At 34.3% G+C, this 26,709-nt stretch overlaps 1 protein-coding gene across 1 annotated transcript in view; it reads right to left on the bottom strand.

Moving 5' to 3' along the window:
- LOC138698909 (putative methyltransferase NSUN7) overlaps nucleotides 1–26,709 on the bottom strand; it is a 67,773-nt gene that overhangs the window by 24,799 nt on the left and 16,265 nt on the right. Inside the window, exon 2 of the mRNA XM_069825107.1 lies at nucleotides 6,367–6,629. Coding sequence (XP_069681208.1) covers nucleotides 6,367–6,629 — 263 coding nt within the window. The remainder of the gene's footprint in view (nucleotides 1–6,366; nucleotides 6,630–26,709) is intronic.

Raw genomic sequence — 26,709 nt, 5'->3', positions numbered from 1 at the left:
ACTCACTACATACATACATACATACATACATACATACATACATACACACACATACATACATACATACATACATACATACATACAATCGGCCTGGTTGGCGGAGTTGGTATAGCTCTGGCCTTCTATGCCCGAGGTTGTGGGTTCGATCCCGGGCCAGGTCGATGGGATTTAAGTGTGCTTAAATGCGACAGGCTCATGTCAGTAGATTTACTGGCATATAAAAGAACTCCAGCGGGACAAAATTCCGGCACACCGGCGACGCTGATATAACCTCGGCATTTGCGAGCGTCGTTAAATAAAGCACAACATACATACATACATGCATACATACATACATACATACATACATACATACATACATACATACATACATACATACAGTCCACACCTGTGGAGTAACGGTTAGCGCGTCTGGCCGCGAAACCAGGTGGACCGGGTTCGATTCGCGGTCAGAGCAAGTTACCTGGTTGAGGTTTTTTCCAGGGTTTTCCCTCAACCCAGAATGAGGAAATGCTGGGTAACTTTCGGTGCTGGACCCCGGACTCATTTCACCGGCATTATCACCTTCATCTCATTCATACGCTAAATAAACTTAGATGTTGATAAAGCGTCGTAAAATAACCTACTAAAATAAATAAATAAACATACATACATACATACAGAGTATAGAAAATAATAATAATAATAATAATAATAATAATAATAATAATAATAATAATAATAATAATAATGTTCATTCCGTAGCATAATGAAGTTCCTGACACAGTGCAACCATTATCCGTTTCATGGAAGTGATGTTGCATTAGTTGTAGGTGGTACGGCATGATCCCTCAAGGTCGCTGTGGTTGCAAGGAATTGCAGCACAAGTGCAATTACTAACAGTTTGCAAATCATAAAGCAATCAGACAGCCTGAGTCGCCTCCATGCCGATCTATCACGCGAGGCGACTTGCGTGTCCAATCAGTTCTAAGCCGGATGGAGTAGTTTGATTTGCATAACACTACACTTTATAGACAATACACACGCAGCCTGACTCCTTATTACAGCCGTACAAACACCCGCCCGCCTCCCCTCTTGAACGATATTTGCTGATTTCGTGCAACCAAAAGTTTCCGCTAAGGCAACTCTTTACGCACGGGCGGACGTTCCAAGGAGCCCGTGATAACTGATTGCAATGCCAAGTACTTGTTGATACTCTCTCCGGCTTCTAATTTACTTGACACAACATTGTTCGCATCCTGTTGCACATTACATGATTAAATGTGGCAGCCAACTACTCACGAAATGTAATAAGAAGTTCTTTGATGACGTGGGCGGAAAAAAAATATTAATATTTATAAGATCCTTGCCTACTACTAACTCACAGCAAGGCGCACAGTCTAATATGACACACGGGTATCTTCATTTTATTATTATTATTATTATTATTATTATTATTATTATTATTATTATTATTATTATTATTACTAACTTATTACCTCTCACACATAGGTGATAGGCCTATACTACATTTATTACAATCTATGTCATAATGTCATATTTACTGCTTATACTTATATGAACCGTTCAGAGCAAAAGTGCTGTAAGTCAAAATTGGGTAATGAGGTGTAAAGTAAAAATTCTGTAAAATACAGCGCAAGGTAGCAATTAATATGGCCTTCTTGCTATCAACTGACTATTAATAGTTTAAATAAATTGAATATTAATTGCTACTTTGCGCTGTATTTTACAAAATGTTTACTTTAACCCTCATTACCCATTTTTGACTTACACCACTTCTTCTGAACGGCTCATATGCAAAACATTTTTAGGCAGGCTGAAAATTTGCGTAGTTTGGTATAGGGAGTCCACCAAATAAAGAAACAGAAACGAGTTAAAATTAAGTAGGTTTTAGTAAAATAATAATAATAATAATAATAATAATAATAATAATAATAATATCCTTCTCAACATTTTCCTTGCAGTAAAATTTCTGTCTAAAGTGTAAAGGCCTGCTCCCACTTAGCGGAATCGAATCGAACAGAATTTATCTTCACAATGTATTTAAATGGAAGATAGCGGAAAGCGGCGCGTCGAATCGAAGCGAATCGAACATAACAGAATTCAGGAGCTAAAATACAGTGGAAGCTCTTAAGTTCGACAGGAAACAAGTTCGACATCCTATAGTTCGACTGCTTACATAGGAGAATTAGACACGCCCCTATACGGGCACTAAGAAATGGGTTTGCCATTTGAATGGGAATTAGTTCTGTGTCTTGTAGTGATACTTTTGTTAAAGGAAAACGAAATATTTTATTGATTAGGAAATCCATACTTAATCACTGGTTTTAAATTAATGAACTCTTCTTTTACTGTTTGAGAATTGAATTTGTGAGACGGAACTGTCGAAACTCACCTGTGGTAGAGGCGCATACACAAGTCTCGGGGCGGGCAGGAAATGCAAGTACAGTACTGTATTCGTTGATGGATAACGAATAAGAATTTGTATTCATTTCACCTGTCACACCTAGTACCCTTATTGGACTGAACTTTCAATTCTGTTCAGTGGAACTTAGGGAAGTCCACTGTATTTATTCCACTGCCGGAACAGAATTTCTTGTTTCGGGTATGATCGTAAAGGCCCGCTCTCACTTAGCGGAATCCGACTGAACTGAATCGAAACGAAAATTCTGCTGCCACTCACATCTAGTGGAATCGAACCGAACAGTACTTTTGTGTTTTGTCATACAAAAGAGGATAATTCTGTACAATATTAATTAATTTTTCTTCGTTCATATTACATTGTGATTTTTGTATACGTACTATTTCAGCAATAATTTTCAATAGTAAACAAATTAAGCTGCCAAGAATGAATGTGTTTCATTTGTTTCTTCACGAAGGCTCTACGGGAACTTACGATAAAACCAGAAACAAGAAATTTTGTTCCGGGAGTGGAATAAATATTCTAGCTTCTGAATTCTGTTCTGTTCGATTCGATTCGACGCGCCGCTTTCTACTAGCTTCCATTTAAATACATTGTGAAGAGAAATTCTGTTCTATTCAATTCCGCTAAGTGGGAGCGGGCCTTAAGTTTTCGTGAAAAAAAAAAACAAAAAAACAAAAAAAAAAAAACAAAAAACAAATGAACCATATCCAGTCTTGGCGGCTTAATTCATTTACTATTGAAAGTTATTACTGAAATACAGTGGAAGCTCTTAAGTTCGACAGAAAACAAGTTCTACATCCTATAGTTCGACTGGTTACGTAGGAGAATTAGACACGCCCCTATACGGACACTAAGAAATGGGTTTGCCATTTGAATGGGAATTGGTTCTGTGTCTTGTAGTGATACTTTTGTTAATGGAAAACAGAATATTTTATTGATTAGGACATCCATATTGGTCACTGATTCTAAATTAATGAACTCTTCTTTTTTTATTTGAGAATTGTGCCGTTTGTGAGACGGAACTGTCGAAACCCACTGTGGTACTAGAAGCGCATACACAAGTCTCGGAGCGGGCAGGAAATGCAAGTAACTTACAGTACTGTATTCGTTGATGGATAACAAATACGAATTTGTATTCATTTCACCTGCCACACCCACTACCCTTATTGTACTGAACTTTCAATTCTGTTCAGTCGAACTTAGGAGAGTCCACTTCAGTACGTATAATACAAAAATCACAATTTAATATGAACGAAGAAAAATTAATAAACCTTGCTTAGAAATATCCTCTTTTGTAGGCTATGACAAAACAACAAAAGTACTGTTCGGTTCGATTCCACTAGATGTGAGCGGCAACAGACTTTTCGTTTCGATTCGGTTCGATTCCGCTAAGTGAGAGCGGGTCTTAAGTCGGTTATTCGGTTATTTAACGACGCTGTATAAACTACTAGGTTATTTAGGTTCGATATAATTGGTGATAGGGAAATGTTACTTGATGAGATGAGGCCGAGGATTCGACATAGATTACCTAACATTCGTCTTATAGTTGGGAAGAACCTCCGAAAAAACCCAACCAGGTAATCAGCTCAAGTGGGAATCGAACTCACGCCCCGGTGCAACCTCGGATCAACAAGCATAAGTTAGAGCCCGCATAATAATTTATTTATAAAAATTGAGTTTTAGATTTTCTATAAATTGCACTATTAATATAATGAGCACAGCATAATATGTTCTGCTTTGAAGATGCACTCTCTTATTGTTTAGTGTCACCTATAGTAGTGGCTTCAAGGTAAAATATCGGATTGTAGCTTACCAGCACCTCAGGGAAACCAAAAACTTTCCTTCTATTGCTCACTTCCTAGTGAAAAATCTTTTGTGCCTTAAAGTTACTTCTACCACCCGTTACCATTGTCCGCGTTTAGAAACTTTCATTAGTTCATTTAAAAGTTTACGTTACGGTATATTATGTTTTAAAACGAACTCAGCCACATCCCATTAAAATTAAATTGGAATGTCCCAACTTTTAAATAAACTAATTTATTCTTGAGGATCGTTATAGAGCATTCTTTCTCATAGCATATACGTCCAATATTTACCAAAGATATCATTAGTAGTATACAAAAAGACAAAGGATGAAGAAATATAATTTTTTCCTTATATGGCTTCTATGTCGTGGCAAAGAAATAAAGAACCCAAATGTGTTAATTAATAGGTCAGCACCTGAGATTAGCTGGCTGTCGTTTTTAAGTGATGACACAGACATATCAACCATTATCACTCGTTTCCTACTTGACCTAAAAGCTCCATTAACAAAAAATTCCGTTGTGCGACAGCCCATGGAGGGCCTATCAGCCGATTGCTGGTTTTACGTGCACATGCCTCAGCAGAGGTGAACGATCATCTAACGAGTTTGGGTTAACGTATTTAGCACGATGATTCCCTGAAATTACAGCTGAATTGTGAAACCGGATTTCGCTATTCATTGTAGCTTCCCAAATTAATAATGATGCTAGGTGGACACAATTACCGAAATTTCATGAGCAAATTTCTTCCCCATGAGGGTTAGAACCAACTCTCGTCCCATAATGCTAGTCAAAGACATAACATACTAATACTAATCACAATATTTTTAAGAACGACTAAATATAACATTTTGTTTTGTGGAATGCTAAAATACGCTCAAAGCGTGCTCTTTAAAATGCATGTAGTCATAATTTAAAAAATGCTAGATTATTTCATTTTAGGACAATGAAAAAGGTTTAAATGATTAGATGGCAACGTCACATTCAAATAAAAATTCCAAAATATAAAACGAACCGAACGAATTATAGTATAAATGAACTGAGAAAAGAAATGCAGTTTACTTTTATTAAACAAAACCTTTACCAGCACTATTTTATGACTGTCAAACACAACACAGAAGAGAAAAATATATTTATAGATTGCAGTCAAGAAATGAAAACCGTAAGAAGAGTAAAATATATTAGGCTACGAAATTGAAGAGAAAATTAAAAAATAAGAAATACGAAAATAATAATAAATACGGCATTTCCTTACAAAACAAAATAAAGTAATAAAGAACTACGCTGTTAAGTTAAATAATGAATTAATTATGGAATAAAATTTCTTTTATACATTCAATCAATCAATCTTCTTAATGTATCCAGCTGTTTGCTGACAACATAAAGTTCACTATAGTCCACTGTAGTCTATTCAGTTTTTGTTTTTCATGAGAAATGAGGGGTATTTTGATCGGTGTTCATTATAGATGCCTGTTGCTAGTAGCCAGAGTTGGGGTGTAGTCAATATATACAGTACTGCAGAGTTGTGTATTCTGCAACTTGTACATACACTCAATGTAGGCGCAATAATAATAATAATAATAATAATAATAATAATAATAATAATAATAATAATAATAATGATGATAATGATAATAATAATAATAATAATAATAATAATAATAATAATAATAATAATAATCTTGCTTGACCAGAAAAGGAATGAACTAATTAAAAAAGAATTGAAAATTACACCTATTTATGAACATCTCAACCACTATAGACAAAAATGGCTTAATCATGTCAATAGAATGGACCGTTCCAGACTCCCAAGACAAAATCTCCGCTATATACCACATGGAAGACGATCTTTGGGAAGCCCCCTGAAAAGATGGACGGAGACCGTAACAGGCCACTAGGCCTAATACATGCAAGGACGATGATGATGATGATGATGATAATATAATAATAATAATAATAATAATAATAATAATAATAATAATAATAATAATAATAAGTGAAAAGATCTTTAAAGAAATGAATATAGACCGTAACAGATAGCTGAAATAATAATTTTAGGATGTTATAGTGATCATGATAATAGTCTAAATAATACTGTAATAGTAATTACAGTGATTAATACTAATAGGAGTAAATTACATCTAAATACGTCGTAGATGAGGGAGTAGACGCGGCGCATCTCCTCCTCGTCCTCGAAAGCGACGGACCGCGGCGGCGTCGCCAACAAACACCCGGCCTTGGCAATGTCGGACACAGTCCACGTGGTCTCCACGGAGAGCGTCGAGGACACGGACAGCCCCGACTCTACAGACAGGGAGGACCTGCGGGCTCTCTTCGCCTCTGGCTGGGTCACGGCACTGCACTTGCCCTCTTCCATCTTCTCGGGCCACACGGCGGGCATCCTGTTGATCACATAACAACACATTGTTATTCGTTTATACAGGGACATCATTTTATTTTTACTTCAATTTTTATTGTACCTGAGTTTTTTAATGTACTTCACTCCCACCCCTTCTACTAATGAAGTTCCAACTGCCCTCCAGACAGAACCAAGTCCGCATATAGTAAACAGCACTGAGTTAGTGAGTATAGTACGTTCCAGAAATATGTTCGCGTTTTTCAGTGACGAAAGAGCTTTCAATATTGAATCATATTTTCGCACAGGTACTGTAGTCCGTTTGCCTACGTCGCATCCCGATTTCCCCCACCTGCTTCTACACGCCCCTCTGTAAAAGCTGGGCTGTCTTAGCTCTTTTCTGAAAACATTAATTTCTCTTAGGAATTGGACGTTTACGTAATATTATACAAGCGTTTAAAATAACTTAAATAAAAGGGCCTCGTTAAATAATTAACTGTCACGTGATTTCCCCCGTTTCTACGATCCTGCGGCATAACCACTTGGACGGACAGTAGATAGCATGTCTGAGTAATTTTATCTGTGCGGGTCGGGCAGAAGTGAAGATTGAATTTACAGTACGGAAGGTACTCTTTTATAGAGTAGGTACAGAATTATTTCAACATGAGTTACTAGAACGAAGGACGAAACTGGCAATTGGAATTAGATGCAATAGTCTATAGTGCGATAATATGCACAAAAGAACTGAAGCCTGTATCGAAATGAACGGCCACCATTTTCAAATATGTGTTTAAATATCCATATTATGATTTTTTTCAATTTAACTTCATTCTCTAAATTGTACGCTAATGTGCTGTAGACAGTATAATATACACTGCATAATGAATACGTTCGCATGGATAACTCAGTTCGTGAGTAAAAGCACTTATTGTTAATACAGTACTGCATTTTGATTAAACAAAAACCTAATGAAAATTATCGAACTCAAAATTGCGATATTTCCTAGTTTACGTAAATGGATGAAGCACTTTTCTTCCCTCCTATATTTAGTAGAGTGATTTGTTTGTGTTTTACGCCAGTATCATCGAACTCCAGTCGTGGAAGGGGGTAGCGAACGATGTTTTCGGTTCTCTAAAGGTATAGCCAGGTTAGTATTAAAAATGTTAGTAAAAATAAAATGATGTCCCTGTATAAAAACTAGTGACGTGCAGCAAATGCTGCAATATAAGTTCATTAGAAGTTAAAATAATTTTTTTTTTCTGATTTATTTTCAATGAAGAATACCAGACATTTTGAACGTTATTTTCTCGCATAATAATGAAACATACTCCCTCTGAATGTTTTTATTAATGCCAAATACTTTTTCTTGAACCTATCCATCTTCAGTTCTTGAGTTTCAATGCGAAAACGCAAGTAACAATGTCGGAATGAACAGTGGGTTTTCATGTGGGAGTAAAGCAGTAGCTATTTCAGGTCATTGTTGTTTTGTAGACGAGAGTTAAGAAAATGTCACGTTTGCCATGCTTTCGAACAATAGACATAGCATCTCGGTATAGCTGCTGAATGTTTCGTGAACTACCTTGAAAGGTAGAGGGCAGAATCGGAACTATGTTTATATGACATTTTTGCTCAAAATGTCTTCAGAAATAAGCTCCGTAAAGGACGGTAAATCCTCTTGAATCATTATAGCCCTGGTGTTGATTAATTTATGTAAAATTGTATATAGTTCCTGCATATAAATTCATTGTGTACTTTTCCATATACATTTGACTATGTAACGAAATTACATGGAAGGTTCTATATTTGTAAATAAAGTATGAAATTTTCCAGTAAAAAAAAAATATATATATGCCCATAGCCGTTACTCTGTAAATTATAAAAATGAAGATTTAATTTAAGATATTATCTACGTCTACTTGCCCACAAGGTTTAACTTTCATATCATCAATATAGTATTAATGTGTATAATTAGTGACAAATACATCATGGCATTAACTACAGTAATATATAATTTTAATGGCAATAATGTCATCAAACATTCTTAAGTTTTGTAGTTTTCAATATTATAAAATATACAGCTGTACTCAGAAAATTACACACCAGAGAATCAGACCTGTAAATTCTTTTTAGTAAGTCTTGAAGTTTTTAATAACCAATAAAGAAACATTTCCAAAAAATTACACAAATGAAGATCGACATGTTGGTATTATGATGTCAGAGAATATGAACTCTAAATAATTATGTCAGCAATCCTGTAGGTCATAGCCTTCGTGTGATATTATTTATTGTAGTGTTTGTGTTTTGTCTTATTCTGAAAAGCCATTAGTTCTCAAATAGAAAAATTATGTAAGAAAGTTAATATTTTCCTGAAAATTACTGTTTTTCCGCTATTCTAATAATAATAATAATTTATTTATTTATTTTTATTTATTTATTATTAATATTTGTGTGCTGAACAACAGCCAGAGGCCAATTATAGTTCAGCACAATACACAAACAGAAGATACAAAGGTGCAAAAACAAATAAATAATATCTTAAATAAACAAAAACATACATAAATAAAATAGATAACAAGAACAGTAAATACTAATAATCAAAACGAAACTATACCTTAAAAGGATCTAAATTGTGCCCATGCAAATTGACATATTTTATGCATCTACAGACTGTTATAAAAACTTTTTTGAAATCTTAAACCTTTTGTAGGAATACGAAGGCTCATGTTGTTTATGATAGACTCACAATCAATATCACCATTGATAACTTTGCAAAGAAATTGATAATCAAGATTTTGACGTCTAGAATAAAGGCTACAACAGTTAAAATATTTACAGGTAATCTCATAGTTAAAGTCAGAGGAATTGGGTATAAATCGAAAAGCACATAAAGAAATAAATTTTCTTTGAATATTTTCCAATTTAACCGAATCTGTTGAAGTAATGGAATTCCAGGCTACAGATGCATATTCAAGTTTAGATCGAACCAAAGTAAAGTATAGAATTAATAGTGACTGTAGAGTAGAAAAAGAATAAGTTATAGACCTTATTAAACCAAGCATTCTTATTGAATGATTATAAATATATTGAACATGATCGTGAAAGTATAATTTAGAATCGAGTAGTACACCAAGATCTTTAATAGAATTTTTCCTAATAATACAGACGTTGTTAAGAGAATAGTTAAATTTTATGGAAGTAGTTTTTCGTGAGTACGAAATGACAAAAGTTTTTGTTTCATTAATTTTCATTCCATTATTGACAGAGCAAATAATAATAATAATAATAATAATAATAATAATAATAATAATAATAATAATAATAATAATAAAGTACAAGTATAACTTGAGTATTTACAAAATGTTTAATTTACATCGGAAAAGGGGGAGGTTAAATCAACTAAGAAAGAAATAAGTTTATGTTTAAATTGTGTATTCCATTTACCTTTCTTGAATATTCCTAAAGTTTCACTCAGCGAATTTTATTATCCCTTAGAACTATCATTTTCAGCAGTAAAAATATCTGAGACAATATCGCCTGTCAACCTCTTTCTTAATCATAAGTATGTGCAACCGTTTCTAATTACATGCCTTCAGTTACAAAATAAAACTCACATTTTGTCTCCCAGTATACGTGTGATTCACCTTCGCCAGCCGACTGGTATGGAAGTTCCTTCGAATCTGAGATTGTCTATAATGTGTTACTGCATGTCAATCGAAATGGAGCATAGAGATATATTACAGCAGGGGAATAACAGTTAGTAAAAACCTGCATTAGAACGTGAAACACTTTAAATATTCCAAGGTTCACGAAAAGCGAATCTGCTATAAAATAGATGCAGATATATTAGTTTAGTTTATACAACTCTGCAGTGAGCCATAAATTAAAATTTAATGTTTCCCTCCACTGTAGTAAGTTATATAAACATACCGAATAATATATTATAAAACACACATAACTTTAAGGGACAAAGTATCCCATATTTATGTCAACTCTTAAAATAGAACGGCCACAATACTACGCCACTTCCCTCGCCACTACTGCAGTATAAAAATTTGACCTATTTGAAGATGTGTTATAAATCTCAGCTAATAAACACTGAAAGACAAACTATATAGGCCTATCTCTAGTTATTATAAGCATGAATTTAAAGTCATACAAAAAGTTCAAATATGGCTAGTACAGGATGGTCCATTTCGTGTGAAATACATTTTTTTTAATGTGAGTCAATGTATTACAGTAGGCTATCTACGTGTTCTTTTTTTTTTTTACTTTTGTTTCAGTTAATTTGTCAATCGCTTGTTAAATCCAATATGTCTGTATTTCCTCTATAGATACCACAGTCTAGTATATACAGTCACGAAGCTTGAGTTGTGAGGGTGCTAGGAACAATAGACTGTGCTGGTACTATTTCGCATTGTCTGTAATGAGGCGATGTTAGCGATCCTTGTGGTGAGCAACTATCTATGGATGCATATTTACTACGTATTGAGCTTCGTGACTGTATATACTAGACTGTGATACTACCACAGTCTAGTATATACAGTCACGAAGCTTGAGTTTTGAGGGTGCTAGAAACAATAGACTGTGACGGTACTATTTTGCATTGCCTGTAATGAGGCGATATTAGCGATCCTAGTGGTTAGCAACTATCTATGGATGCATATTTACTACGTATTGAGCTTCGTGACTATATATACTAGACTGTGATACTACAGTATGTACATTCACTTTTACTACCTCTATGGCTATCGAAAAAATCGATTTCTATAGTCGACTGCAACAGAGGCTAAATTTTGATGCAAAAAGATTTTGTAGGAACTAGTAGAGGACCACATAATTATTTGGCATTAATTGTTTGGAAAGGCAGAGTGGTTGCCTATATGTGGACAGTGAGAGTGATTTTTCTGCTTACAAGAAAATAATCACGTCTGTTGCATAAATCACCCTGCGAACAATGTAGAAACCATAATAAGTTTATATTTTGGAGATGCTGATAGTATTAGTATTAGTATTTATTTATTTAACCTGGTAGAGATAAGGCCGTCAGGCCTTCTCTGCCCCTCTACCAGGGGATTACAACTATAATATGAAGAATAAAATTACAATTAATATTAAATTTGCAATTACAATTACAATAAAAATTAAAGTACGACAAGATTACCTGATTAATGAAAGCTAGACAATTTATCATAGAAATTAAGAACAAAGAATATTTTTGTATTTACTGAATTACAAATTAAACCTAGAATAACAAAATTCTATAGTGATGAAATTACCATATATTGAGATATTTTGTGATAGATTAAGAGAACTATTTACAAGAAACCATGTCTGAACGAGTCCCAATTACTGACCAAGTGCCTAGTAAGTTTGCGTTTGAATTCAATTTTATTTCGACAGTCCCTGATGCTAGCAGGTAACGAATTCCAGAGTCTTGGCAGGGCTATTGTGAAACAGGATGAGTATGAGGAGGTCCGATGGGATGGTATTGTTAGTATTGTTTCATGGCGAGAGCGTGTGTTCAGATTGTGGTGGGAAGAAAGGTAAGTGAAACGAGACGACAGGTACGAAGGAATAGAAGAGTTCAAGATTTCGAAGAGAAGGAGAAGTGAATGTAAATTTCTTTTCTTATCTAGTTTAAGCCAACCTATTGTTTCCAGGGATAGAGTAATATGATCATAGTATCTGATATGTCAGAAAATTAAAAAAAATGTAGCAAAAAGTTTTATATTAATCATAACAAAATATTTATTAATTGAGAACTTATTTCATGAAATAGGCCTACCCACCAAATTGACAACTTATTAGATGACATATCCACTGAAAGAGTGGCAGGTTCAACATCGAAATTATCCATTCTATTTCACAAAAAAAAGATACGGTCTCTGGATATGGATCAGTAACTTCATTGTAGTCAACCGCTGTGAAATAACGGTTAACATGCTTGACCGTGAAACGAGCGGGCTCGGGTTCAAATCCTGGTTGGAATGAGTTATTTGGTTGAGGTTTTTTTCCGGGGTTTCCTTCAACTCATTAAGAGCAAATACTTTATAACTTCCGGCATTGGACCCTGGACTCAATTCGGTGGCATTATCACCTTCATCTTATTCAGACACTAGATAACCATAGAAGTTGAAAAAGCGTCGTAAAATAACGAATTACAAAAAACTTCAGTGTATATCCTTTCAAGTTCCAAAGGTCTAAGGGACTATATTGAGCCCTGAATTGTTTTTACAGATGACGTTACGTACTGATAAACGTATCTCATAATATGAGATATTATGTCCATTATGACCATGAAGCATATATTCTTTTTCATTCTAAAGAAGAAATAGGCATACAAGAAGTCTAATCTTGAAACTGTTTATTCTTATTATAATCATGAAGATGATGATGACTAGAAGAAATGTTTATGCTCGACCATGCCGAAATGTAGTAATTATACACCTGGTAGCAGCCCTTTAATGGACCTCATTAAAGTACAGCTATTCATTAAAGTTCAGGTGTTCCACCAAACAGAAAATACCATTGTAGCAATATGAAAGCGTAAGTAGCGATTATTCTCGGATATGCAATCGAAAGACAACTGTTTTCGCAGGAGTTCTGCGACAATTTTAGTAGACGCTGGCGGCGACATCACAACATTGAAACGTCACGGAGGCTGGAAATCCAGTACTGTCGCAGAAGGTTACGTTGAAGAATCGATCCAAAATAAAATTGAAATCTTAAATACAATATTAAACTCAGTCAAAAAAAAAACACAAATTAACATCAATTCACCGTCATCTTCAGCCTTTCACAAAGCACATTCCCACAAATTCATTTCACCAATTGCACAATAAATCACCTGTATTTGAAATAAAGTCAGTTCTGTTACTATAATAATTAGCGTTAATTGTAAATAATATTCAAATAAATTCAATTTGTCATCTCGTTTTTCAATGTCTAATTCAATTTCAAGGTTATATCAAGATTAATGTTTATTTTACTCTCTAGATTATATCAAGGTCAATGTCGACATTTGTTTCTCGGAAAAAATCAATACTTTCGCGTCTGCGCACATCTCACAATTTACGAGGTATTGCACAAGGTCAGTTCCGCTCCTCAGTCAGATAAGAATAACATAAATACTTCTGAATAATTTCAAGTTAGCATGGTCGAGCATAAAACGTCGTATGAAACTTGACTATAATGGTAATTAAGACATTCGTATGAAAATTATGAAACTCGCTTCCGCTCGTTTCATAAACATACTCGCGTCTTAATTACTATCATTATAGGCTCGTTGCATAATGTACTATTATGTTACACTTAAAATATAATTTCTCTTTTTTAAATAACATCAGTTATTTCAAGTGATCTTTTACGGACCTTTTTCAGTTGTTGCATGTCTATGAAATAGTACTATAACATATTGACTCAAAAGCAAAGTATAAGCGGTAGAAATATTACTTAGACCACCCTGTATGTATGATTTGGGTTACCCGCAACACTGATAAAAGTCAGAAGATGAAAAGCTTTATTTAGAAGCTTGGGTCTTGTTTAAATGTCCTTTTGTCACGCCACAAAAGTACAAGAAAATTCTGGACGCAGTAAAACTGTGAAATAAACTTCGGTTCCCTGATACTAAATAGTTGACTGACTGCTATTATTATGTTCTCAAGTCGAAGCGAATTAACGTCAAGAATTGCCAACTCGCAACTCAATTATCGAGCAGTGGATCTCTGTGTCCACTTTAGAAATTACTTCTTCCCTTAACAGGAACTCCGTGTAGGTCACAGCACGCAGCATACTTACTACGTCAACAATTTATGCGCACTAACATATATTTAGCTTCCTGACAAGTTTAAAAATGGTTAAACTTTCCTGGCACTGCAAACTGGGGTCGCATTACGACAGTTTTAATTAAGCCATGGGATACACTGCGTCCCAAGGAGTTGGTGCATCCTGACTCCAGACAAGTTGCGACACTTAATGCGGCCTTAATTATAAGCAGTATGCAGGCCTACATCACGCTGCAATACAGATGGCTATAGGTCAGTGATGAGAACACTATGTATAGTCCCAGAAAAAAAATGGCCCGAGTCTTGAAGATCCTAGCCTTGGTTTTCCTGAACCGACGCATGCGAGTTGCGAGGTGCGAGGCCCGCCTGTATGAGAGATAGTGAGTGGTTTCTATAGCTGCGAGGTACGCAGACCTCGCATCTGACAGCCATAGAAACCATTCACTCAATCACTATCTCTCGTGTAATCCAGATTTATCGCATGCATCAGTTCAGAAAAACCAAGGCTTTAAAGCGCAGAATTTTTTTTAATTATTGTCAAGTGTGCGAGAACCGTAGCGTCAGCCTTGTCAACTAATTATTATTTCTTATCAATAATTAATTCATGTGATGTATATACATAGTGAATAATTAATATGGAATATTGCTAATGAATTCTTAAATTTTAATTTCACCATTTTGCCATTATAATGGCAGTTGACACTAGACATAAGTTATATGTCAACATATATGCCTAACTTGGAGTCAGGCCACAAAGGGAAACATTGAAGGAGGAAGATTCGATCCGGTGCTGTGGATTGAATTCGGCGTAGCTCAGTGGTCAGAGCGCTTGGTACGTAGAACCAAGGACCCGGGTTCGATCCCGGCGCCAGAGCGAATTTTTCTCCTCAAATATTAATTGTCATATTAAAATCAAATGTAGGAAACAGAAAACGGATGTAGGTAAATTCTCATTTTTAAATAGAACTATAAATGATTGGAATGACCTACCTGCAGCGGTCTTTGAGGGCTGTCCTTCCTTAAGGAGATTCAAGAATAATTTAAAGAGTTGTGTATAAAGTGAAAATTAAAATTAAGGTGACATTCAACATTTAATTTTTTAAGGTGACATGTATTTATCTAGCCTGACGAGTTTACTTCCTTGGTTTGAATTGTAAATTATTTAAAAATAGCGTGTAAGAGGGCCTTAGACTAGAAATGTTTAGTTTAAATGTAGTTCTGTTTATAAGTATGCATAAGAATGCAATTATTTGACTTATTTGAACTGTTGTATCAGTGAAGCGAGGTGAGTCAGTGAAGTTATGGTTTTACAGTGCAGTGAACAGTTCCGATCAGTGATAATTTATAGCGTCAATGAAATGTGTTCTATAGTGTCAGTGAAATGTGTTACAGAGTGTCAGTGAAATGTGTGCTAAAGTGTCAGTGAAATGCGTCATAGTGCCACTACAGGGAATGAGATGAGAGTAAAGTGAAAGACTATTGAAACTTATGTAGGACCTATACATAATTATGTAGGTTGTGTTGTAAAATTAGGTGTTTTATTTTATGTTTTATTATTATTGTGTTAAATTGTATTGTGTATTCTTATTGTATTGTGTATAAAATTGTATATGTGTTGTAATTTGTATTATGTATTGTAAATTTTATTGTGTATAGCTTATCATTTTAACTGTGTATTGTTAATATTGTATATACCACTGCCACCGGGTGCTTGCCCACTCGCAGTGTAAATAAATACATACATACAACATTACAGAAATTATTCTGTAGGGCAAATTAATAAATCCATAATATTCTCATAGCTAGCAGTGCATCATAACTTCGGAATCCCGGCCAAATAAGTCACTCAACTGAGTGCGCTCCTAGTATAATGGCAGTTGACACTACACATATACGTCAACAAATTAATAAATCCATAATATTCTTACAGATAAACCATACAATATGGTACCAGTGTTCGAAAAAAGTTATTCAGGCAGGTGTGACAGTAAACTTTATTTTTTTAAGTGGCACCCTATATGGCACATATTCCGATTCTTCATTCAATTTCACCTACGAATTTGTATAAATTTTACCCATTCACCCGTTTCATGTCTTTTAACTACTGTATTTATTAAACTTGTTTCATGGACTTCAAATTTGAGATAAATAAGTATGTAAAATCTTGTTGAGTAAGCCATAAAACTACACAAAACACAATAGTAACCAAACTTTATAACAGATGCTAAAAATGAGAGCCATTCTCAGCCAAACAAAATCCCAGTCTACCACGAAAGCAGTTCATTGTAAGTAAGTAGATATGAGATGGAACAGATCAGTCATGTAACTGTGAGAAAGACAACGGACTGTTTTCGTGATAGACTGGGACATTGGCTGTGAATGGTTCTCATTTTGAGGAATCTGTTGTAAAGTTTGGTCAGTGAAAGTGTTCTGTTTAGTTTTATGGTCTACTCAACATGATTTTACATGCTTATTTGTCTCAAGTTTAAAGTTCACGAAACAAGTTTAATAAATAGCTAAAGGACATGAAAAGGGTTAATGAGTAAAATTTCTGCACATTCATAGGTCTACGTATAATTTAATGGAGATTCGGAATATGTCAATTTTAATATAGCCTACGGTGTGATATTTAATAGTACATTATACAACGAGCCTATAATGATAGTATTTAAGAATCGAGTATGGATATTTATGAAACGAGCGCAAGCGAGTTTCATAATTTTCATACGAGCTTCTTAATTACCATTATAGGCGAGTTTCATACGACTTTTTATGCTCGACCATATTTCTAACTTGAAATTACCGGTATTCAGATGTATACATTTTATTTGTATCTGACAAGATCGGAAGTGACCTTGTTCTAGGTCGTGAATTGTGAGATGTGCGCAGACGCGAAAGTATTGATTTTTTCCGAGGAACAATAATCTCATTGACCTTGACGTAGTCCCGTTAAACTTGATAATATTATAATATTATAACCTTGATTATTGAATTCGACATTGAAAAACGAGATGACAAATTGAATTTATTTGAATATTATTTACAATTAACGCTAATTATTATAGTAACAGAACATAACCTTCTGCGACAGTATTGGATTTCCAGCCTCCGTGACTTTTCGCTAATTCTCTTTCGATTGCATATCCGAGAATAATCGATACTTGCGGTTTTATAACGGTACAAAGCTGACTTGTCATTGGCTGAACACATGTAAGCTGAGTTATCATTGACTGAAGACCTGTACTTTAATGACATGCATTAAAGGACAGCTACCAGGTGTATAATTAGTACATTTCGGCATGGTCGAGCATAAAAAAATAAAGTGTACTATCACATCCAGTATGCCTGAATAACTAATTTTTATCGAACAATGGTGTCGTATTGTACGGTTTATATCTAACAACTTTTGTATACTAATACCACAGTCTAGTATACTGGACGATTCAGACCAACCGTAACAATAATTTATTTCTGAAATTAGTGCATTAAAATTTTCGAGACAAAAATATTTATAACTAAACCACATATGAACTTTCACTTGAGCTTAATTTCATCAATCAGCCCTAACAGGAAGTAGGGTCAGTGGCGTATCACTTTAAAATTTCAAATGGGAGTCAGGGTCAAATAGGGTAGGCCTACAATTTGATAGAGCTCTTCAAAACAAATAACTTTCATAAGAAATGTGTTTATTAATTCCTACTCTTTCAATGAGAAATCGTACGGAAAGGCAATGGGTGATTCGGATCACCTGTAAGTCATTTCTTTCGGAAACTAGTGCATTAAAATTTTCGAGACAAAAATATTTATAACTAAGGCATATGTGAACTTTCACTTGAGCTTGATTTCATCAATGAGCTCTAATAAGAAATAGGGTCAGTGGCGTATCACTTTCAAATTTCAAATAGGAATCTGGGTCAAATATAGTACCATTTGATAGAACTCTTCAAAACAAACAACTTTAATAGAAAACGTTTTTATTAATTCCTACTCTTTCAATGAGAAAACGTACAAAAAGACAATGCCATCAATATTGAGAAATGTTACAAGACGAAAATGCAAACAAGACAATTAATATATATAATTATTGATGTACCGAAGTACATATGATATTTCCATGCAGATATTCTGCGTCATCACATGATGAAAGAGTGATGGAGCGGAGAAAAATTCTCACCGGCGCCGGGTTTTGAACCCGGGTTTTCAGCTCTACGTGCTGATGCTCTATCCACTAAGCCACGCCGGATACAATTCCGACGCCGTTTAGAATCGTCTCAGATTAAGCTCCATCTCTGGGGTTCCCTCTGGTGGCCGCCCTCTACACTACGTCATAGATGTCTATGAACGCAGGACAATTAATGTTGATATGTTACTGAAAGAGTGGATGAAATCAAGCTCAAGTGAAAGTTCACATGTGCCTTAGTTATAAATATTTTTGTCTCGAAAATTTTAATGCACTATTTTCCGAAATAAATGACCCACCCATTGTCTTTTCGTATGTTTTTTTCAATGAAAGAATACGAATTAATCAAAACTTTTCCTATGAAAATTGTTTGTTTTGAAGAGCTCTATCAAATGGTACCCTATTTGACCCTGACTCCCATTTGAAATTTGAAAGTGATACGCCACTGACCCTACTTCATATTAGGGCTCATTGATGAAATCAAGCTCAAGTGAAAGTTCACATGTGCCTTAGGTATAAATATTTTTGTCTCAAAAATAGCCATAGCCTTTTTGTACGTTTTCTCATTGAAAGAGTAGGAATTAATAAAAATGTTTCCTATGAAAGTTGTTTGTTTTGAAGAGCACTATCAAATGGTACCCTATTTGATACCGACTCCCATTTGAAATTTTAAAGTGATACGCCACTTACCCTACTTCCTGTTAGGGCTAAGTGAGGAAATCAAGCTCAAGTGAAAGTTCATATGTGGTTTAGTTATAAATATTTTTGTCTGGAAAATTTTAATGTAATAGTTTCCGAAATAAATTACTGTTACGGGTGATCTGAATCATCCAGCATACAGTCACGAAGCTCAATACGTAGGGAATATGCATCCATAGATAGTTGCTAACCACTAGGATCGCTATCATCGCCTCATCACAGACAATGTGAAACAATACCGGCACAGTCTATTGTTCCCAGTACCCTCAACAGCTCAAGCTTCGTGACTGTATATACAGTACTAGACTGTGCTAATACAGTAGGCCTATATTTTTTTATTTCAACTAGCTAGCTAGCTAGCGAGTACAAATTAAAATTATAAAACAAAATGTTTCTAGCCACTACCGTAAGAGCCAGGCTTGTGTACGGTGTGGTCTTAGCCAATATATAACACAAAATTTACAAGGACAGTTTACTAAATACAGTACCTTAATTCAAACACAAAAGAGAGAAAGAGAAAGCGAGAGAAACACAATTAATATAAATTTATAATCGGACAGAAGCCAGTGGTATCTATTGCAAAATGGAAATTTAAAAAGTTATTAGCAACATTTCATATTTATTGTTCACTCTATATAATTGTACAAAAATAAAAATGATGTGTAACATTTTCGTGCCATAAGTGCCGTCATAAGTAAATATTAATAGCGAATCTTGTTTAAGTGAATGAACTACTGTGAAATAATGTAGAAAGAATATCATAATCATGTCACCGTCATGGATTCAACACTTTTACCTGACTATTACTAACGAAACTTGGAATCTAAAATTGACAGAAATATTAAAAGTACCGGTACTAGTTGTTAACTTACTATATTACTTACTTTAGAAGTAGATAACTCACCAATCAACTTCTGTACTCCTTCTCTCTCTATGACTATTGTGATGAGATTGAAGATAATTAATTACACAATCAATCTATAAAACTGGAATTCGTGACTCAAGCACTGTTTCGCACATACCTGGATCTGAAATGTTTCCAGCTTGTCAATAGACTACTGTATAACGGAAAAAAAATCCTAAAAACGTTTCATATCCCTCGATTATATGTGGATATTTATTAACGAATAATTTTCATGCTTTAATTTCAAGCAGCAACGTGTTGTATACAACCAATGTGTTTATTCATTGTTGCGCATAAACAAATGAAGTTTCGTTCAACCAACGCACCAGTTCAACGCTATCTTACATTTATATCGGGAAATACTGCACGTACTTACATATTGTGGTCTTTGTGCAAATATCCAAATAGAACGTTTTATTAATTTTTATTTTTAGGTTTAAGTTATATACTAATTCCACGAAATGTTTTGGAATTTTTTATCTACCTTTCAACTTACAGACTTTATATGTAAAGGATGGACTAAACTATAGTTGAGGTAATATATGTGAAAAATATATTTTGAGATCGTAATCAAAATTCATGTTTGCAACATTCCTAATGCTGAATAAATGGCTTGGAATAGATGCATTATAGGATCCACCCCGAGTATTCCATAGTATCGATTATATATTGTATAGTTTCGATTATTATATCAAGTATGCCATCTTAACAAAACTAAAGCATACTACAAACTTGTATCTTTTAATGAAACCAACAAAAATGAAATTAAGCGCACATTAGTCACCTTTGTTATACAATGTATTATATTTTATTCAAAATAAAGTTAAAGAAAGTAACCAAAGCTAAACTTAAAACTTAAAATATTTTACCACAAATTTAATATGATCTACGTAAAATATTAATTTTACTCCATTTAGGCTATGCTGCATTTTTAGTCCTGGGAAAATACTAATCTTTCCAAAAACACATTTTTACTAGTATTTTTCCTGGACCAAAAAATGTAAATAAAAAATTGTTGTAAATATTATCATTTTACCATGCACCTCAGTGGAGATGTTCCGTTTCATTTTCTCCGTTATCCAAGTGATTTCACAAAGTACTATGATACGGCGTTCCTGTGTTTATCATGTAATACCTTGTAATTTCCGATTGCATCTCCACATAAGTGCATCTCGTTTACTTTTGCATTTCTTCAAACTCATTCCGGAATTACATGTTTCGCAGAACATTTCACTCTTAAATAAACCACAATAACATAAAAAGAACATAGAACATATCTGTAGTCATGGATAAGGAAAGTAAAAAGGTTCTCTTTATAATTCCATAATTTCAAATTCTAGGCTTACATTTTAAGCCAACAGGAAGAATTTGATCCATTTCTTTTTTATATTTAACTACAGCATTCGAAATTGCCGCCATGATTAAAATCAAACTAATTTACAACAATATTCGTTGGTTGGCAACATAATAAAAACGATAATTTAATTGATCGAAACGCTACTTCCGTTGACCTTTTTTTTTTTTTGTGGCGTTGCATATTCTTATAGGCCTATTTAAGGTGGGTCCTATAATGCATCTGTTCCGTGGCTTTTGATATGCTTTCTGTACGGCTTCCATCTGCAGGCCTATACAGCCTTTTAGCCTTTAACCTAAGTAATAGATGACTGGCTTGCTGACTGATTTACGATGGACGGGTCTGGAATGGAACCGTGCACTTACGTTCACAGTGGCCATTTTTATGTCATCAATTTTAAGATTAAATATCTAGGCACATATTATGTTTTTGTCTTCACGCAAATTAAATTTTCATCCATGTTTAAAAGTAATGATTGTGGTTAGCCACCAAAACAACGAACACTTTGCTAGGTGTACAAAAAGTTGTTATCACGACACATTACTTTTGTTATATTGCATTTAAAAGTCACAAAATAAAAAATTTAGCTGTCCTGAACTTTCTATAGCCTAATATGAGGATTGTACTGTCCAAGTTCTTTAATGAACGGATTTTCATAATTCGCAATGTCCTTATAAAATTTTGCAGCATGTTCTTATGGTATACAGAGTGATTCAGACCACCTGTAACAGTAATTTATTTCGGAAACTAGTGCATTAAAATTTTCGAGACAAAAATATTTATACTAAAGCACATGTGAACTTTCACTTGAGCTTGATTTCATCAATCAGCCTTAACAGGAAGTAGGGTCAGTGGCGTATCACTTTAAAATTTCAAATGGGAGTCCGGTCAAATTTGGTACTATTTGATAGAGCACTTCAAAACAAACAACTTTCATAGGAAACATTTTTATTAATTCCTACTCTTTCAATGATAAAACGTACGAAAAGATAATGCCATCAATATTGAGAAATGTTACAATACGAAAAGGGGAAGGGGTACTTTACTTGTATTCACCCCTGCCGGCCACCAGGTCTACACTCAGCCAGGTAATTGTGCGTGTGTACTATCTTAATATTAACTATACTTATCTAGTTTACATTTTCTTCTCGTAACATTACTCAGTATTAATGGCATTATCTTTTCGTACGTTTTCTCATTGAAAGAGTAGGAATTGTTAAAAACGTTTCCTATGAAAGTCGTTTGTTTTGAAGAGCTCTATCAAATGGTACTCTATTTGATCCGACTCCCATTTGAAATTTTAAAGTGATACGCCACTGACCCTACTTCCTGTTAAGGCTGATTGATGAAATCAAGCTCAAGTGAAAGACCACGTGCTTTAGTTACAATATTTTTGTCTCGAAAGTTTTAATGCACTAGTTTCCGATATAAATGACAACGTTGGTCCGAATCACCCATTGCTTTTTTGTACGTTTTCTCATTGAAAGAGTAGGAATTAATAAAAACATTTCCTCTGAAAGTTGTTTGTTTTGAAGAGCTCTATCCAATGGTACCATATTTGACCACTTCTCCCATTTGAAATTTTAAAGTGATACGCCACTGACCCTACTTCCTGTTAAGGCTGATTGATGAAATCAAGCTCAAATGAAAGTTCACATGTGCTTTAGTATAAATATTTTTGTCTCGAAAATTTTAATTCACTAGTTTCCGAAATAAATTATTGTTACAGGTGGTCTGAATCACCTTGTATTTAAGATTTCTGTAATATTATACAGTTCTTCATAGAACTCTGTTCCTGTGTACCAATCTGAAGTACTGACACAGTCTGGTATATACAGTCACGAAGCTTGAGTTGTGAGGTTGCTAAGAACATTAGACTGTGACGGTACTATTTCGCATTGTCTGTAATGAGGCGATATTGGCGATCCTAGTGGTTAGCAACTATCTATGGATGCATATTTGCTACGTATTGAGCTTCGTGACTGTATATACGAGACTGTGGTATTGATACTATTTATTGGAGCTTTATTTCGAACAATCTGAAATGATTTAAACACAGTCTTCGGCATGTAGCACCAAGAAAGTGTAGCATTGACAAAAATTGATAATATTAACATGATGTAAATAATAATTCTTCTGTTTTTACTCGAAACTTCAAACTAGAATAAAGAAAGAAGTAAAGATATTCTTGCAAATTCTTTAGCTTTGATAACAAAAATATGTTTGCGACAGAGTAATATTTTACCCAAATATAAGTATATTCATAGTAAGCAACCTGATAACAGTTTACTATATAATATTGTCTATGGTTTATAGAAATAATAGTCTAACCTTTATTAGAACTGATAGAGGTACGCCATAAATGGATGTGGCTGACAGCAATGTGTTCTGGAGGGTTTTGCATTTCTCTGCTAAGGATGTGGCTAACAATAAATAAATTGGCTTAACCCCAATTTCTTTCAAGGAGTGTTTCGATTTTTTATATAAATATTTTTATAATTCCGTTTTATTTTATCTTGAAATATTTATAATTTCTTTACAAGTTGTCCAATTAAACAACATTTGTCATGGATGTTAATTTTATAGGCATTATCTTCGTTGGCGTTGGCGTTTCACTGAAAGACAAGGTCTCCAACACGGCACTGCAGAAAATTACAGCTTCTGAGAACATCACAGAAAAAGCCCTCATAACGAAGTGGAAGTGGGGTGGTCATGTAGCAAGGCAGCAACATGGCAGACGGGCACGAGAAACCACCATGTGGGACCCGTACATAGGAAGGAGAACACAAGGCAGGCCAAGAAGAAGATGGGCAGATACATTCAAGCAGCAGCTGGGAGGGAACTGGTCAACCATCGCCCGCAACAGGAACGAGTGGAGACAGATAGTGAACAAACTCATATAGAACTAAAATTTGACAAACTTTAGTGTATCTCACATAGTGAATGTGAATGTAAATATTGTTCACGTGAAACAGCTCATCATGTGAATCACACCAACCGAGCTTCCCCTCCTGCAGGAGGCCCTAGCCCTTCATGGGACAGAGTGGCTTCATTCATTCATTCATATAATTATCTTAAAAATGTGCAGTATTATGCGAAATATGTAGCATTAAAAATAAATATAACGGTCTTAGTACACTAATTCGTCAAAATTTTGAGTTTTCATAGACATAGGCCTACATTACTAAGGAAAAAATATGTATAAAATTCAGACTCTAGCAGAGTAGGTCTGTAGGACTGAGAGAACGCACAAGCTATAGACTTAATAATCCATTATAAATATCTTAAGTAGACGTCTTATAGAACTGTTCCATATAAAATAATAAATTGCAGTTGTACATAACTGAAAATAATGTCTAACGTAAGAAATTACTTTCCTGAGGAGTCATAATAATAAAATGGCGGAAACCAATGTTTTATTTTAAGTTTATGTTTAACGAAAATTATTTCAGTTAATGTAAGATTTTAATACGATTTGTTATGACTTTACGAAAAATTTTTAAATTTTATAACAAAGGGCGATCAAAACTTTTATATTGAGGTTACGTTGTCACAAAACTTCCTGGAATAGGCATAAGTTATCCAAACAGGAAGGAACCCCACTGTTGCGTCAATACATTAAAATATAGTAGGCTCTATTGTTAAAACTTGGCATTATAAAATACTACAAACTGCCGCATGTTATCTATTTTCTGTCCAAAAATAGAAATGAACTGTAGTTACAATCACGAATAAAGGCAAACTTCGTGTATCAAGGAAGAAACTTCTTTTGATCGTAACGGAAATACGTACATAGTCGGAGTACCATAACACAGCGCTACCAGCATAAAGGAAGGAAAAAGTCAACGTAAAAGGCTTTTGAAGCTTTGTTTATGCTCCTATCGTCGCCATGTTACTTTCTCACGTTCAGTCATCCATCTTCCGAACATTAAGCTCTGCAGTCTTTTGTTTTCCGCCAATCGATCAATTGTTGACTCGTGTACGTGTTAAGCTATGCAAGTATAGTTTCAACGAAATACTTGAACTACACGCCAGCACTACAGCGAAGTGCTTCAGTGTTTGGCCCTTTCCAAAAAGGGATTTATTGAACATAATAACTTAATCGTAGATTCCTTTGAATTTTCACTGCGATTTGTCTTTTCTTCTGACAGATAGAAGCAATGTATTATTTAGTATTAAGTAATTCTGATATATTTTCTCTTTTTCTTCATTTTCGTTTTCAATTTTTCTTTTCTCTTCTTTTACTTTCCTTATTATGACTTTTCTCTTACGTTCTTTTAAGTTTAACTCTATCTACTGTGATTATTTTCTCGTATTTTCTCATTCTCTTGTACTTTTTATTCTCTCTCTTTCCGTTTCTACTTAACCTCTCCTTCCGTATTATATTTGCTCATCTTATTTCTCAAATTTTTTTTAAATCCTCTCTTTCTTCTTCATTTTCTTTTAGATTTAATTCTCCCTCACTCTTCCTTTTTGTTCTTATAATCCCTTTCCTTATCTCTCTCCTGTGTTTCTTTTATTCTCCTTTTCCTTTTCATCATTTCCTACCTATTTACTTTTTTATTAATTCTCTGTCCCTTTATTTATTTATTTATTTATTTATTTATTTATTTATTTATTTATTTATTTATTTATTTATTTATCTACCTATTTATGTTTTTGTTTGTTTGTTTATTTATTTAATTTACTTATTTTATTTATTTAATTAATTTATTTATTTATTCATTTATTTATTTATTTATTTATTATTGTTCCCAATAGCATGAAATGATGCGTTTGTTAAGTGCACAATAAATCCAGCTACTATTTTAACTATATTTTTTAAACTTCATGCGATAACTAAAAAACCTGGGCGTTCGAAAAATTCAGTAAAGAAATTTTAAATCAGCATGAAAAAAAAATCTACAGGAATAAATTTTTCTTCCTCTTATAATAGACCGCGACTCGAACTCTACCGAAGGTCTATACCAGTGGTCATCAGCACACTCCACTCTCGGGCTAGCGCCTCTTACCCGCGGAGAAGACACTGCGCTATGGTGCATTCGTAGCTGCTGTTGGGTATGCTCTCTACCACTTCCTGCTGCACGACGGGGCACAACACGTTGCTCCGCTTACTCTTTACCCATTTCAGCGAGTGCTGACGACCACTGGTCTATACCATTCAGCCACCACAGTCCACACCTGTGAAGTAACGATTAGCGCGTC

Source organism: Periplaneta americana, chromosome 4 (assembly GCF_040183065.1).
Source record: "Periplaneta americana isolate PAMFEO1 chromosome 4, P.americana_PAMFEO1_priV1, whole genome shotgun sequence".
NCBI lineage: Eukaryota > Metazoa > Arthropoda > Insecta > Blattodea > Blattidae > Periplaneta > Periplaneta americana.
This window is presented reverse-complemented; position numbering and strand designations above follow the sequence as displayed.